The sequence below is a fragment of the Triturus cristatus genome, chromosome 1_2 (assembly GCF_964204655.1).
Source record: "Triturus cristatus chromosome 1_2, aTriCri1.1, whole genome shotgun sequence".
Classification (NCBI taxonomy): Eukaryota; Metazoa; Chordata; class Amphibia; order Caudata; family Salamandridae; genus Triturus; species Triturus cristatus.
Window position 1 is genome coordinate 989183904 of NC_140580.1, and position 17998 is coordinate 989201901.

General features: G+C 43.6%; 1 protein-coding gene across 1 annotated transcript in view; it reads left to right on the forward strand.

The window, feature by feature from the left end:
* The window catches only part of PAXX (PAXX non-homologous end joining factor), a 51731-nt gene that overhangs the window by 10869 nt on the left and 22864 nt on the right, over positions 1-17998 (forward strand). The window contains exons 2-4 of the mRNA XM_085611125.1: positions 3448-3508; positions 11212-11261; positions 14529-14719. Of these exons, the coding sequence (XP_085467251.1) occupies positions 3448-3508; positions 11212-11261; positions 14529-14719 (302 nt within the window). The remainder of the gene's footprint in view (positions 1-3447; positions 3509-11211; positions 11262-14528; positions 14720-17998) is intronic.

A 17998-nucleotide genomic window follows, 5' to 3' on the forward strand; every position in this document is an offset into this window, starting at 1 on the left:
AATAGGCTAGCAATGGACTGACTGACATACTTACATTACCTAAAACAAGCACGGAGAAGGGGATCTCTCCTAACACCGACACAAGGAGTGATACTATCTTGGGGAAGATCACAAGGGAAACGCTGCTGTAGTCAAGAGGTATGTCGAAGAAAGTAACCAAACTCAAGGGTTTTAAACAATGGAACCTGATGGGGATCGCTAGAGTGCACAACATCATGGATGAAAACGGTATCAAAACATTCACACAATTACACATTCACACAATTACAGGGGAAAAGTTGAGCTGACTCAAAACGAGGCATTTAGATATGCTCAAATAAAACATGCTTTCATGACTGAGAACACAGAATGGGAGTACTACTGGCATAACTAAAAAGGGGTACGGTCTCCACCATCTATAAAATCCTCTTTAATAATTCATGCTCACGGTTTTCCGTTTTTACTGATTTTTACAGATAAATACAGACAGAAAACCATTTATTTACTTGTCTGTATTTATTTTTAAATATGGATAAAAACGGAAATTGGGTGCTTTTTGAGGGATTCTAAATACACTTTGCCATGACTGCCAGGCCAATAACTGTGTGGACTGATAGGTAAAGTTGTTGAAAAAGAAAGGACTTTTGGTAAAGGGGATTAAACAGCAGTAGATATGCACAAAACTGCTACCGAAATATGCTTATTCTCATATAAGTGCATTGATTTATCTTCTGCAGGTGTTCATATCACTGAAACCTGGCAGACATTCAAGCATGACTGCATATTTATTGGTTAAATAAATATGGAAATATACCAGTTTCAGCTTTATTTTTCTCAAAAATCCCATAATAAATATGAATATATACAGATAAAGTTGACAAAAATAAATATGGATAAATACAGACGGAAATGTCAAAAAAATAAATACCATTAAACGAGGAGACCCATTAATAATAGATGCAATTGTTTAAAAAATATCTGTGGCCAATGGAATATATAAACTGGGAGGCTGCAATCATGCACCGAGGAAAGTTGCATTAAATGCAATATTGACGCTCCTACAACTCAACAACCTTCACAGAACCTACTAGAATACAAGTAGGCTTTATATGATGGGAAAGGCGCAAACACCCAGATGTGTTAATTGCAACATAGAGGAGGGTGCTTTCCTGCATACAGATTGGAGCTGTAGTAAATGAGGTCTAAAGCTACTGGGAGTGAATAACAGAACTGTCTTTGACACTCAAGGATGAGATTCCAAAATCCCCCTCCCCAAGACACGGAATGAAGTAGACCTCCTATGAGCAAGCTCCTGTTCTCCACATTAGGACTAGTAAAGAGGGATTTAGCCTGGGAGTGGGGTGATGAAGTAGCCCACATTAATGAAAGGATGTTAGCCTGCATGGATGTGTTCATGGAAGCAGAAGGGGCGATGTATAAGACTGGGAGATGTCCCAAAAAATTAAGAAAGCATTGGGAAAATGAAAGACATATGGCCTAGTTGAGCAAGAACAGGGACAATTAGAAGCAAGAGATCAAGAGCAACAAGAAACAAACAAATTAACAAGATTACCCTGGGATGGGCATTAGGTAAAATGTACAAACTGTCAACCAATTGTACTGATGATATGTCTGAATGTAGTGTCACCAAGCTGTAAAGTGTTTTCTTGTGTTCCATTAACTAAAAAATAGAAATACAGATATTAAACAAAGAGTAAATGTTTTTTTTTGTAATTAAGGCAGTTGTGAAATTCTCCTGCCCTTTCTTCAGTGCCTTACCATATGACAAGGATTTTCATAAAACAGGCTTTATTTAGAACTACTTCCGCTTCGAAATAGTGTAAATGGAAGTTCACTACACTGGGAGCACAGGCACAAATCATGCTAGTTCCCCTAATTTGCAAGAAGAATTTTTATTTGAATTGGAAATCATCTTGGTGAGAATCCTTTTAGCACATGTACGATGAATTTAATTTGAGTATGATACTGACAATTATTAGTCATTTTTAAGATTGGACTGTGAACTCTGCTTCGTTCGCTGAGTTTTTCGCACTCCTCAGAGCTTGCTGAGTTCCAAAAACTTGCGGATGGTCGCTACCGCTCACATTGAGAAACCTTTCATTCACGTTGAGGAAGCCGCCGCTGAAGTAGAACTTCTACCCGAGCGGCTGAAAGAAGCTGCGCCCTCTTGCTCTGTGCGAGATGCCGTTCACGCTGATTTTACAGCATGGGACAAACACCTGGAACTAAAAATCAGTGCGAATGGCACAAGATAATCCACTCTGCTGCTCGCGGAACCCCGCGTAGCTTGGCGGAATTTCTTTTTCACTTCGTGGAGGCCTAGTAATTTTTCTATTCCTTTTAGTGGTTTCCTGTGGGATATATTGTTGCAAACATCTGCGTAGTCTGAACAAGTCTATCTTTTCATAGGTAATTCACTTTTTCTGTTTTGAATCCCACCCCCTCTTTTCATCAGCCACTTGACGAACACCTCTATCTCACTTTCAATTTATTATGTGGGATTGTCTCAAAACTGTTTGTAATGCGAGTTGTCCGGCACACGTCTCTTATGTTTACTCCTGTAGGACTCTCAGTTTGTGTGACAATTGCACCCCTGTATTTACTTGCGTAATAATGATATTATTGGACAGATCTGTAAGTGGTGCTGTTTCTTATCTGCTGGTTATTGTGGGTCCTCAGCTGTTTACTTTTTGCATCTTTAAGATCGTTGAGTACGGCTTTCTCACACTCGGCTCCTGGAGGTATATTATTAGTAGGATGCCGCAGAAAGCCATAGACAAATGTATTGTGATGAACACTATGGATAAATAAGTTCAGTGATCCATTATTCTAAAAACAAACCAATTTTTTGTTATGACATATACATTTTAACTTGGTATGTTTATTAAACATTGCAAACTTACTGTAAACTTAAAAAAAAAAGTACATTGTGGGATGATGGGATCAAAACAGATGGAGAGGAGATTTGAGCAGAATAGGTGAGGAGGAGCATGTGAAAGAAGACAAAATTCCCCATATAACAGATATTAGGACCTATGCGTCTGGCTTGCATTTGAGTGTAAGCTGTCACCCAGATCTGTGGATGACACATAGGGCACAGCAATGTGTTGATGTCTGGGGCGGCTTTGGGCCACCAAAGGCCCTGCCTCAAGTTGGAACAAAATCACCCAAAGTCGCCCCTGCCGCAATCTGTAACAAAATATTGGATGTCAATAAAATAGAGTCTACATTTGAGGCCCAGATTATAAAACCCCCCTTGAAACCCCACCTCTGCAGATTGGTACTGTTGAAGCCCAGCACAAGACCCTCCTCTCTTGTGTATGTAGTAACTTCCTCCTATTGATTATTAGTGGACATTACCTTTCAAGTAAGATGTATTGGTGCATGATAATCCAGTTTCCAATGTATATGCGAGTTAACAAATGATAAAAATCTTTTTTTCCTCAGTGTAACAAATGCCATCGATCTGTGGAGTGCAGAAGTTACAAAGGAGGCCTTGGAAGAGCAGGTAGGCATCGAAAACTGTCTGATAGATGCGTTCTGTTTATTGAGCCACTGATGATTGGTGAAGAGGTTATGTACCCAAAAACAATATTGTGCAACGATGTTGGTCACAGGTGAGGGCATCTTGTGGTAGTTAATGACTGGAAATAAAGTCCCGTTTGCTGAAGGGCCTTTCTGTGCCACAAGTTCAGAATTTACAATGTGCTACCCTATGTGTATGCTCCAGTGGTTTCAGAATATCAGAGGATCTGCCTGTCCCAATGTTGCTTTTCTGAACTTGATGTGTTTTATGCCCTAGGAATTCAGCAACCAAATTCGTGAATTGGTCCCTGGCCTTAGCTGGAGAAAAAAAATCTGCTCTAGGCAGGGTGTAGCTGCATGCACTTGTAAATAAAGGAGATGCTTGTTGTGTACCAGCAAGAGCTTCATTACTGCACGAAACCCACTTAGCTACACTGGTGATGAGGCAAAAGACATCCAAGGAGAAACGATAAAAAGTTATTTTGTTCCTAAGAAACCCTTACCTCTTCTCCCGTGTTGTGTTCCAGTGGGACATTCCTGTATAGGCTGGGAGGTGCGTTATTTTCTTGGAATGCTGGGACTGATGGTTGTATGGAAGCCTGTTGGTTGGGAAACTTGAATTGACTGTGCTGCCTCTGCTGTGCCTAACCCTGTGCATCACTAAATTACTTGGTCTCGCTTGTCAACTAATAGAGGCAATGTGCTTTCAGAGTCCACCGGTTGGGTGATTGCTGAGCAAGCGATTGTTGAGCGTGCACGTGAGTGTGAAGTGGTGTTCTGGCGGCTGGTGTACGTGTAAGCAGTTGGAGTGCTGTTGGTGCAGAAAGTGCTGGTGTAGGCTCCTGTGTGGCGCGGCAGTGAATGGTGGTCAGGGTTGAGAATGTGGAGGGATGCCGGGGATAGTGGTGGGTGGGTGGAGGACCGGGGTCCTAGCACTGAACACAGGCCGGGGGCAGGTGGGAATACAATCGCCTGCTGGTCTTACCAGTGTCTTTGTGTGGTTTCCTTTGGGGAGGTGGGGATGCCTTTCCAACTTGCCTGGTGTCCCTGTAGTCGGCAAATGGACACCCTGGTCCCAGAACTGTGTGGCATGCATCAGACAGCTGCTGCACCCAGCCTCTGCCCACCCTGGTCCTGCACAATGCGGGAGCTGCAAATGACATCTGACGATATCTCCTTCCTCCGCACACCTTGGCAAATGACCTAAAGGAAGCCCCCATGCCCATTTACCCCCTGTTCAAAGTAGGGGGCAAGTGAATGTAGATTTGGACACCGTATTCTATGGTAAGTGGGGAAAATAAGCATATATAGACCCAGCATGCTCCGGTCAACGTTTTCCCATATTAGGGTGCAGGGTACACTTTCTCGTATACCCTTCACTTAAATCCAGGCACTCGTACTGAGGCTGTTAAATAGGGAGAGACATTATTGGGTGGGTGCGGTTTAAACATTTCTTTTGTTGCTTTTACTTCCTTTTGATTTGTCCTGATTAAATCCTAAAAAGACTGTTAAACAATATAAAATATTGACATTACTTTAAGATAGATGCTTTTTTATGGGAAACCTTTTTTACTAGCATACCCAGGTGTTTGTAGTAGTTAGTGTATTGCGTTTCAGTGGCTTACAGTCTAATGCATTAATTCGATCAATTTTGAAATTAGCTTTCCCCACCTCCTTGCATCAGTGATAAAATTACTATTTGGGGTTGATGATGGATGAAATTGGTCATTCAGTTAGCCATCTGTTGGTGGCAAATCCACTTCAAAGTATTTAAAAAGCATTACAAACTAACAATAGATGCTGCCAAAATGCTTGATACCCACTGATGACCTTGCCCATTTGAACTTGTATTCTGTGTACTGTGGGGCAACTTGCCCTACCAAAGCTAACATTGCTGGACATCCTTTTATTACAACTTAGCTTTTCTTGCAAATGCGCCTGTTGTCATTCACTTGACCCCCATTCTAATGCTTATTATTTAAAGACGTGTTGGATAAATATAGTGCATTTCCTGTTTTTTCTTGAAAGTCTCTCAACGTGTTTAGGGTGAAACGCTACTGGTTTGGTCTCCATGAGCCATCCTGCTCCTCATTTCAGTGTTCTGTTCAAAGTAGTATGTTTGTGCAGATGACCTGTGTCTATAGTCCCAGGGCACATGCCCAGTGTGACTTATTGGATGCCCCCCAGTAGCATGCTAGACTTTGCAGGACTTCTGTGGTCTACCCACCCTGGTACTCCTTACATTGTGGATCACCATGGCCAGGGTACGACACGACTGACAGTGTTTCATGTTTGTTTAGGTAGAAGTAGTTGGAGGCATGAGAGGTTTTGGGGGCTTGGGAGGGGATGCCCTATATGTATGCATCTCCAGGGTTGCAGGATGCTTCCTAGATTTTAGTGGTGGTAGTACGGTCTCTCACACTTCTGCTTGTACGGACCTGTGCTTCCCTTCCACACACTCAGTAGCCAGTGTACGTCCGTTGTGTGTGTCTGGAGTAGAGTTCATGGTGCCTTCAATCGAGCTTGAGGCTTTTTTTGTGTCCAACCTCCTTTAGATCAAGCCAAATCAGCCTTTAGTTCGAGGGTTAAGACACCTAAACAAGGAACTGCAGCCAAGGACATTTGACCCCTCCAGGACCCCTTAGCAATAGAGGTAGGTTCCCCGTTTGTCACCTGCGTTCTGGGCTTGGGTGTGAAAATGAATAAATCCATACACTCAGGCTTACTTCCTCGAATGGGTGCAGATGCTTCAAATTCACAAAGTTTCCATTAGTACTCAAAGAAACCCGTGTCAGTCGTAGGTTTCCAGGAGTACTTCTGGTAGAAACAAAATTGTGAATTTCATTTACTGCATTTAAAGGGAGGTCCATCTACGTAATTATACATAGTGTGAAGTAGCATAGCCGCAAATGCCTTCCCATTCGCACGTTTAATTTCTTCTCAGGGAAAACGTATCCCTAGGGGAGAAACCCTTTCTGGTACACACTCAAGTCTGTGAGCATACTGTTTGCATTTACACCCTAGGGAACATGTCCACTCCTTCATTTGATAGGAGGAAATCTTCAACTGTTTCTAGATCCAGAATTGGTTATGGAAAAGTTTCTAAAAGTAAATCCTCCTCACCGTGAGAAGAATTACTCAATATTGCACTTATACTGGGATGCTAATACATATGAGTAAATATCATGTCTCTTCTCACGTGCAAATTTTCGTTCTACAAATTGCAAAAGTTGATTTGCACTTGCAAGTCAAGATAGCCATTTCAATGCGTACGGTAAGCGTCTGCCAAGAAAGCAAAAGCATTGAAACAACACTCGATTGGCCTGTTGTAAGTAACACCCATATAGTTTGGATGCCTGACATCAGTAAGGCAAGCAGATTGACCGTACAACTTATGGTAACAGCTTTATAAGATGTTCTCAAAAGTGATTGGTTCGCTCCAGTAAGTAGATGACCGCTTCGTATTTGAGTGGCCACTTTGCTTGGGCCCATTCTACCACTGATTCTGCATATTAGCAGGCCATTTGAGCCAGGTAAAGTATTCAACTTTTGACTCTAACTCTGCGTGCCACTAGGGAGAGAACTGCCAGAGAGAGGTATGGAGCCTGGCTGTCTCCCTTAAAGCCCAGTGAAACAAACAGCAGAGTAGAGGAAAATGTAGATGTGAGACCTGATGGGAAAAGAGACAGACTGCGAAACGTAGACTGTCTTAGGACCTTTTCCACCTCCCCATAGCATTGTGGTGTCCCTTGAGTACAGTCTCCCCTGTGGTGCCCAGTCTGGATGGCCCCTGATTGCAAAGACAGCACCATCTACCTGTATTGCCGCTAGCCCCTTTCTTATACTGCTGCTGACACCCTGTTCACCACTGTTGCAGACTGGGCGAATTCAAGGACATTGGACCTCTGCAACCAGCTGTTGAAGGTCCCACTGACAGGTGCCCCCTGACGGTGAGGATTGGGGTTCTGAGCAATTCTTTTAGCGCCATAAGCACTCCAGGTTCAAATCTATGGCCCAGCATACTAATGTCAGCTCAAGTCCACGGCGTTTTGTCTGCTGCTACTGCAATCCGTCTGCATCTTTGCAGATCCCACAGTGGGATTGCTTATGTATACACAATGCCAGCTTTCCTTCTCAAATAGTAGGATCAATTATATTTGGCTACTTTAAGGCGATCGGATAGTTATACGTGGTGTTTGTGCATTAAATGTGTATTCATTGATGTCTTGTAGCGTCATCTCAGCGCACACAGATTCCAGCTCTGGCGACTCCACACATTGCAGTTGAGCTCCCAAGTAATGTAATCAAAATGTGGTACTCCTGGCCACCTTAGTCCATGGGCAGGTATATTTTTTCCAACGCCACCTGCTTTACCCGGTACCGCATATCGACTCTATCCGCAGTGATGTTAGCTCTTGAACTCTTCTCAAGTCTCATGAGCTGTAATGGGCGTTATGAGAAAAACACCATTTTAGAGATGACTAAGCGCCCTGCCACTGACCTAGATAACCTATTACAAAAGGAAGTTTGTTTTCACAGTGGGGACTGCCTTGCCCAGATTGCCCAGGAGTACATCCTCAGGACTTCTGTATACTCTGACACTAAGATATTTAAACATGTGTCTCCAATGCCAGGCACAGTGGCCTACACCATGTCTAGGACTCCTGCCTCCATCTCTGTAATCGGGAGCAAGCATTCGACTTTGTTCTTTTTACCCTGGAACCAGATGCAGTGCCAAATCTGCCCAGAGCCATCAGCAGCACTGGTAGGCTAATTCAGACTTCCTCTATATACAACCGCACACGTTCCCCATTCTGCGTAATTGAATACATGTTGGCACTGTTGCATATCCTTGTACCCTTGCTTAGTCGTCTCACATGGCATGCCAGTGGCTCTATCGCCAATGCAAACAAAGAAGATAGAGGATGCCCCTGCCTTGGGACTTGACCTGTGAACCAAGAATGTAGTTTTCCTTTGTTGGTCTTAAAGCGAGCTTTAGGGTCAGTGTATAGCAAACACAACTACCTAATCAATTTCTCACCACTTTCCAGGTATTCGAGGACAGCTTGTAGATACTCCCAGTAAAGTGTTTCAAAGGCCTTCTCCTTGGCGATGACCTTGGCTGCCCACCTTGCCTGTGTTGAGATGCCACTAGGACCTGAAAAAGTCTATGCACATTTGGATCCTGAATTCTAAACGGAACGAAGCTACTCTGGTCCTAGTAGACTATGTCCGACGAGGCCTTCAGTTTTCTATTTGCCAGTACCATGCAGTTTAGATTTAGCATTGATAGTGGACTGAATGAGTCTGTGTCCAATGGATCACAATCAGCCTTTGGTAGTACCACTATCATGGCTTCTCTAGTAGGGGGTGTAATGGGCCTTTCTCAAGTGCTCAGGGATACGTTTCTAGCAAACATTCATGGGTCCCCTTGAATACCGTGTAGAATTCCAAAGGCAGCCCATCACATCTGGGCGTTTTGTCTGTTGCCATTTGGTATATTAGCTCTAATTCTTCTGTAGGCATCTGTGCTTCGAGCTCCTCTGCTTGCTCAGGTGACAGTCATTGCAAGTCTGCTTCTCCCATGGGAGACAGTGCTGTTCCATTCTCTACTGTTTAAAATGCTATGTAAAGATGCTCATAATATTCGGTGATGGTTGTGTTCTTCTCCCGCCTTCGTGATTACTATGTGTCCTTCAGTGTTTTTTATGCAGTGATCTTCAAGTGCGGTGACCAAGCCTTACTCAGGTTTCTCTATTTGAACGTCTCTTGTCTACTAGTGTCCAACTATCAAAGGCAGGTTATGGGCCTCGCATTCTGGGACTTGCAACTTGTTTTCGCGCCTACACAAGTGATCATTTAGTGAGTGGTTTTTTTCCCACCCTGGTTACTGTCTTAATGTTTCCCAAACTGTTGGTGGGCTTTCTACTGTCCCGTTGCCTCACCGGAGGGAATGTAATATGTATTCTGCTAATTTATTTTGAAATCTGTGTCCTTTAATGTCACTGGCTGCAATCACCATGTTGGGAGTTTGAGCAGTCTCCTGCCCCAATACGAGGACATGACTTTGAAGGCTGTGGTCCGACCACAGTTTCACGAGATACCGCTCCCTGTAAATCTCCTCTCTTAGGTGTGTTGTTACCAAGAACTTATCAATTTGAGCTTGCAAAGTGTGTAGTCGAGAGTAATATGATTTTTTTTTATCTACTAAGTGTGTTCATTGCTTTCCTTGCACCCACAAAGTTCCATCCCCTTAGTCATTCCATCATTTTCTGGGACAGGTTTCTACCTGGGGCAGCCAGTAACGCTATATGGGCCCTTTCAATATCGACATTTATGATGCTGTTTAGGCCACCCTCTATTGTATATTGGCCCTGGGGGTGTCTTGCTGTTTTGAGATTTGTTCTAGAAGTTCAGTTTGCTTGACGTCGGTATATAGACCCTTTATGTGCAGTGGCTTGCCATGTCACCCCACCATGTATGGCCATGTGTCTGCCCTTGTCGACACCTTGTTTGCTTATGTTACATGTGATCCATGGCTGTACCAAATGAGGACACCCTTAGCCTACGATGAATAAATTATATAGTAGAGCTGGCCCCTCCACATATGTTGCTTTTTCACATCTCCTTCTTGGTAGGATGGGTTTCTTGGAGGTTTGTAACATTTATACCCCTGCATTTCAGGCAAGTGCGTATTTGGTGTCTCTTTGCCAGGTTTCCCAGGCCATTGACATTGCGTGTGATCAATGGGAGAGACTCATTTCTCATGGTAGGAGCATAGAGCTGTATGTGTGATGGGCTCTGCAGCCTTCGGACTGTGCGCTCAACCTTCAGTTGCTGCCCTGTACTCCTGGACCAATCTGCGACACCAAGCACTGCCGCTGACTCTGCTTCAATCCCCAGGCCAACATCAGTGCATAGGCTGCTGCTGCTGATTACCCGACTTATTGCTCCATCCTGAACAACCCCGTCTGTCTCCCCTGCGGGCCGGGTTTCACACTACCCTGCACCCACAACACCCCCACCAACCATGTAACTAAGGAACACAAAAACATCTCAAAGTTGGTTATTCGCAACATGGGGTGAATACGTGTACTGGCTCATTCAGTGCCATGGCTTTCATGGACATTTTTTAACACACTTCATACCTTAGAACTTAACGCAACACCTAGCTGCGCATATACAGGTCTGTGTCAGGTGTGCTCTTTATATTGCCTCTGTTTAAGTGTGCTTTGAACAGAGCTTAGTAGTTGGGTACGCCCCTTTTTACCCTTTAATATCCAAGGTCATCTGCTGTTCTAGGAGATCATGGTGCCTGTTGGGCCCGCCGGCTGCTTGATGCTACCTTCATCTCTGCCCAATCCCATGCCTCGCTTGCTGCAACTAGGAAGTGGAGCATTTACCTTATGTTTATTTTGTCCAGTTTTGCTTTGACTGCTGGCTATGAATCCTGTTGTTGCTGGAGAGCTGCAGTATAGTCCAAACATTGGAGAGCTTTACAATTGCCAACTTCCATGGTCGATAACAAAGGATCTTATCCTGCAATCCCATTATTCCTTGAGATCCGTGCTTGAGTGAGTGCTCGTGTGAACAGTAGACGTTATTTGACTACAAACTCGCACACGTGGTGTAATGCTTTGTTTGCAAACCTTACTCATTCGTTCACTTTTTGTTGATTTGTTACAGAAATATCAAATTGGAGTTGTTACAACTGAGGAGTACTGCAGCAGGTTCAGGTGAGTCTCGCATGGGAAGAGTGCCAAGATACTTGTGTTTTCCACATGTCTATCTGAAAAAATAAACCCTTCATTTTTCTAAATTTGTATTCATCAACTAGTGCGACCGGCCTGTACGAGAGAGTTCTAGACGTGTCGACATAACTATTTTTATTCTTTTTGACTCTTTACTTCTCTCATTCTTTTGCAACGGTTGTGTCATTTTCATTGATGTTTGTGACCAGTTGGTGTTTGTTCTATGTCTTGACTTTTGCATGACTTTGCAAACATAGATATATGTTAAAGTTTTAACGTATGGCAATTTTGTTGGAAGCCATTCACGGTCTGTTAGACCAAACATTAAGAATCTCTGGAATTTAGGGCATTGGAGAGTGCCGCTGAATTATGGCGGCTGACTGCCTTTGCTCTCACAACCTGCAGCTTTTTTCACAATGTTTGTGCTTATGAGAGTGTTTTACCGCTATCTGAAAGCAGAAGATAATTGATCCAAAGCGGCACATGGACCAGATTTAAGGGTGGACTGTGTTTCTGCTCTATGGTTATGAGTATCGAGAGGCCTTATTATAAGGCCTGTAATACAGTTGCATCCCTCTTGTACCCATGTTGCAGTCATTAACGACGGGCATCCCAGACCACTATCGTCCTGTTATGTTCTTGGGATTTCAAGGAAGCGCATAGGGGCTCTAGGAAGACACAGGGGAACCCTGTGCAGGAGACGTTACCACAAAGCCTGCAAGTGGGGTTCAAGTCTATTCCCACAGCTGCTATAGTCTTAGCATGTGCCATTTACCTGGAGACTTTTGGCGGCAGAAACAAGGTGCAAGCTTCTCCCACAGATCTTTAATGCACAGAAAATATACAGGATGGGCAGCAGTATCACAAACACTCTTTACACAGGCAGAACAAGTACAGTACATGGTCCACCATCCACACAGAGCTCGTTGCCTCAGATAAAGCTGATTCCGCATGGAGCACAGCTGTTCATGCGCCATTGACCTTTCATAAGCATGCTAAGCCCACCAAGGACAGTCCGCATACCACATGGGCATCAGGAGTCCACTCTTCCCTCTTCCACGTTAGCGAATAGCAGAGAGGTGGCAGGAGTGCAAAAAGGAGATGCAGTGAGGGAAAGTGCCATTTGCATGTAAGCAACCGGTCCAACTCTTGCAGTAGCAGTGCTGGAGCGTCACACGGACAGATTTCATGCCCAGGAAGCAGTGCAATCTTCCCTTAAAGCGCGTACAACAGGTATGGGCACAAGCATGACTAAGCCATCAGTGAAAGGTGGATTCATCACTGAAACCACCAAAGCTGCATAAAAAAAAGAACAGTATCATGAAGTATCCTCTAAATACCTGTGTGAACGCACTATAATATTTTTCAGGTCTTCATTTTGAATACAATCATTTTTAAAACAATTTTTGTATTTTTGTTATATAGGTTTTTTTAATACAAAAAATGTATTGGCTGGGAGCCCCTGACCAATATTATAATGCCTTTACTTCTTACATCAAGTGTTCATTATGCAGAATTGTGTTGTTTTTGGTGGACGAAGCCTTATTTTCAAGATGGCTTACCGATTAAAGCAAAGAGTTCCTGCTGGCTCCTGCAGCTGCTCCTTGAAACAATACCTTTAGGCTTTGCAATTCAAGCCCTTCTCGGGATGCGGAATGATACACATAAGCCAATAGCTTAAACCTAAGAGCAATAAATATTCCTATGTGCTGATTTAAGATGTAATTCTCACTGTTAAAAGCAGTGACTAAAGGGGGCTGAATTGAAGTCCATTGTGTGTGTTTCATAAACAAAAATTCTGTATGTGTTGCATAGAAGGCTCATCTCTGAAGGGTGTACAAGGTTTGTTTTCTGTTCAATGTAACTTATTGTTGGTACTTGGCACTGTTAGTAAGATGGTGTCTGTGTGCTTCTATACAAGACGAAAAAAACTATTTGTTGGTGTATGATGTTTTGAATAGTATTTGTCGATTGTGTGTAGTTCTTCTTAAGGAAGCTAGCGCCAGGTGAACAAAACTTTTTTGCAATGGCCGGAATCACAGTCCGCCTGTTTGCAAACCCACAAAGCATTTTGGTATGTATGAATCCCAAACTTCGATTTAGTAACCCCTTCTGAATTGCAATTTGAAATTGCGAATACTTACCGATTCAGAATTTGGAATAGGTGTGTTTAGGGCGTCTCTTCAAAATACCGAATCTGGATGCAATGTATTGATGTTGTGCGACTGATTTCTAGTCAAAACATTAATATTGTACAGACGCTTCGAAGGAGGTGGTTATCCATTCACAAATGGGAAGAGATATCAATGGGACCCCTTCCCCTTTGGGAATGTTAACCCCTTCGGTGCTCATGACGGAACGGTTCCGTCATGAGCCACGGTTGAGCTGTGCTCATGACGGAACCGTTCCGTCATGACCACGCCCGCGCAAGAAACCGTCAGCACAGCGGCGGAATTTGCGCAGCATGGAAGGGGTTAAAATAAATATTATTTAAAGAGCAGGCTGTGGTGAAACATAAATGTTTACGGAAGGAAAACTTCCTTCACACAAGCAGAGCAAAAACCTTTCTGTTGCTTTTACTACTAAAATTGATACTTGTATAGCGCACTACTCACCCGCAAGGGTCTCAAGGCGCTTGTACGAATACCGCTGTGGAACCCATCCTGGCTTTCCCTGTGAGGCGTCCACTCCTGGGCACCCCCAAGGTGGAGGCCAGGCATCCTTAGCGTTGTGGGGGCCGTTGTGGAGATTAAGCAAGCTATTGCCAAGAGTTTCAGAGTGGGACTCCATGATTGGAATAGGCACCGAGGCGAGAATTATCAGGTCCGTGGAATTTTTTAGCCCAAGACCCGCCGAGGCGGGGAATTGAACCCTGGTCCCGGGCTAGACCTCTGCATCAGGGTCTGCCGCTCGAATCATTGAGCCACACTTCTCACACTACTACCTGTCATGGAAGTGTCCTGTCTACAATTTGTGCAACATCGGCACCTTCAAAATGATGTCTTGCACACATGGATTTACCATGATGTCAATTTTCTTCCAAGACCACATGTGCCACTATTGAGATATTTCACATCTGAGAATTTGACAGTGTGCTCGCCGATCCTCTGCATGTTGCCCCCTGCACTTTTACAAACCGCCTATTGTTTCTGTGAAATCAGCATCACTAAGGAGCTCTGTCTGCCTACTGGTGCTACTGTAATTGCTTGAGGGTTGAGTATATCTCTCTCATTCTGTCACTTGTCTCTCCAGAGAAGCTTTTGACCACGGTTCCACTAATCTTCTACTGCAAGACAGCCGTGCCTCTCTGAGCATCAAGGAGGACACATGGACCACAACGTTTGACCTATTCAAGCAGCCAATCTCTGACACCAAAGCCCAGATCCAATCTTTGCTCTTCAATCTTGTGGAGCGGGCCAACAGCCTGGAAAAACGCCTTCAAGGTAGGTGACAGCAATGTGGAAGCTGGAGTGCTGTCGTGGATAATTGATCTCCTTGCCTCCGCTTCTTGCCAGTGTGATATATCTGTTCTGTTAGTGATTGGCTCCTCCCTTTTAATTTTGGATATCGTCTTCTTTCCAGGAGGCACAATGCATGTGCTATTCAGAGCTGTCATTGTCTGGTCTCAAGTCTGCAGTTAATCACAGGTTCAGCCTGCATAAACTGGAGCCTTAGCTTCTGTGACCACCAGATGCTTGTAAAGCAGATGTTAGGTGGAAACTCATACAGCTTTGCAGAAGAAAAGTCTGTCCTGGACTCTTAAATTGCTCCGTGCTAGACATTTACAGGGAGTGTTTTTAAACTGGTTGATGGTTTGGTTTGACAATGGGACCCTAAAGCCGAGTACAATCCGAAGAGGAAGATGCTAAGTTTATACAGTTTTAAAAAAACTGGGTCATTGAGAGTTAATGATGTGGTGGGGGACAACCCCCACTTACAAGATAACTTCAAGCAAAACCGGATCCAAGGGATCTTCTTATTTAAATGGTCCCAACATATGGGAAACGGCCTTTACAACAAGGTTTTTACCACACATTTTTTTTTTTACCACATGTATGTTTTTACAGGGCATGCCTATACCATGTATTAAAGGTAAGTTGCAGGGTCAAACCCCCCCCCCCCCCCCATGCATTGTTTTTATATACATATAAACAATGCGTGGTAATGGCATACGTTGTAAAAGCATATGCGTTGTAAAAACATGCGTGGTTATAAGGCATGCAAAGTATTTCCCTGCGTTGTACAGCCCCAACATATAAGGATTAGAATCCCAAACTGAATAAACTGTTGCATCAGGTGACACAAGATTCCACGTGTCATTTAATGAATGTACTGAAAACTTTGATTAAATGTGCCCTTAGAGCGCAAGAAAAGTTTAAATTAAAATTGATTCTATTAGAACACTATATTGAACATTTATGTCCAGGTCAGCAGTCAATTGAATATTGTTAGAAAAGAAAAACTCAGTATTCTATAAGATTCAAAGTGATTATGAAACTAAAGAGTAGATTAGAAAATAATGCTGACAGGAAAGTGACTTCTAGAGAACAGATAATTTGGACAGTTTGAAAGTGAGAAGGGAACCTGACACAGGCACGTTACAAAAGAGGAAGGCCATGGTCTTACAACATGAAAAAGACTCTGAAAAAGGAGAGGGTGGAAATGGGATGCAAATTCGTTCAATCCCATCTTGCTCTTAAAGATCTGTCTTTTCAAGGCTTAAAACCAGAGAGCTGAAAGTACTGGAAAAGGGACTGAGTTTTGCAGCAAGCATTACATTTACCGTGGAAGTAAATCTTAAATATTTTGCTATGAAGAAAAAAAATAGAAATGTGCATCCGATATTTCTGTTTCAATTCGAAGTAATTTGACAGCGAGTGAAATTGATGACATAATGGTATTGGGATCTACAGCCCCTGATGTTGTGGGTCCTTCCTTGGTGAAACTATACAACCTCTCATTTGAATTCGACACTGTGCTGTCAACCTGGAAACGGGCCGTGGTCACCCCCTTCTTAAGAAACCCACTTCCAACCCCAGCATCTTCAGTAACTATCGTCCCATTCACTTCTCCTCCCATACCATGCCAAAATATTGGCGAAATATGTTAATTTTCAACTTGCACACAATCTGGACAATAATGATCTGGACCATTCCCAGTTTTGTTTCTGTCCCACCTACAGCATGGACACAGATTTGTTAAGCGTCCCCGGCAAGCTCGGGTAATCGTTGACCTTGGTGGCAGCACAGCCTTGATCTTATCGGCCTTGTCTTCTGCTTCTGGTACGGTGTCTGGGCATTGGCATGAAGGCCCCTCATTGGCTCTCCTCAGCTCCTTATTTTTCCCTTTCAGTGAAGGGTCCCAAATTGTTCCCTCCTCCTTTTCGATCCTCAGTGACTACTATCACCTATGGGGTTCCTCAGGATTCTGTGCTAAACCCACATTGTTTAACTTTTACATCTCCCCTCGTGTCCCATTTTTCCGCTGATATGGCTTCAACACTGTATCATACGCCACTGATCCATATACCATTCTCCACATCTCTGCCAACTCTAGTGCCACGGGATCAGCTTTTATATCTTGCATGACTTCAGTGGCAGGCGCGATGTTCACCAACTACCTTAAGCTGACCAGCGAAAAAAATGAAAGCTTCCGTGGCTCCGTTGAAGATATGGCTTTGCTTAGTTACTAAAAACGCAACAACACGTTTTGCAACGCAGTGGAAGGCCCTTTGTAAAGGTTGACTGGTCACCTTTCTGTTTCTTATTGCTTATATTTGGGTATTAAACTAGTACCGATGAGGTGCAACCAACGCCCAGACAGTGTTAACAAGTGAAAAAATGTAAAACTTGAGGAATAATACTATAACAAAATGTGCCACATTACGGTGCATAATTTGCCCTTCCTTGCTGCATAGTTTACTCAACCCTGCTGCATAATTTAGCAATCCCCTGTCGCATAATTCCAGTGGTCCTGACCAATAATAAGTTAAATAGAAGTGATGTTACTTTAAGGAAAAATAAATAAGACTTGACTAGCAGATAAGTACATCTTGCACTTAATTATGATCAGCAATAAAAATCCAATGTGCATTGAACCAAACCCAAATTCTGTCACGGCTCCCTGGCGTTAGAAAATAGACATGACCAGTGTTATTCTTCGGGATGTTTGCACCTTAGGCCCCTCGAAATATATGGGGAGGGGTGAGTTGATTGGGGAGGCTGGGTATTTGTTCCTCGACTGTACTTTAAACAAGCTTCGGGAGGTACCCAAGGACACTTCAGGATCAAATGTGTCGCCCCTAAGAACAGTAAGTGGCCATAGACTATTAAAAATAAAAATCCCTCAGCCTAAATCCAAAATGTCACCTCCAGGATAACAGACTTCCCGCCCTAGAAAAACACTTGGTTGATTCCTGTGGTGTCCTTGGTTGCATGAAAGGTAGTCAGTAGTGCCCGTTTACGTGGCACTATCCAGGTGACTGAAACCCAGAGTCCATTGGACTGTGTGATGACTGTGGTAGAATAGTAACTCCGTACTCACCGTATGTCCCTTGAGGTTGGCCTCATCCACTCAGCACCCATCAGTTGTGTTTGATATCTTATGATGGCAGGGGACCAGGACACCCACAAAAGGCCCTGGTATTACGCATAGCCACAGGTAACTGGTCCGGTTTAGTATTAGCGCTGACTGGCGAGCTCTGTCTCTGAAACCCGAACTTC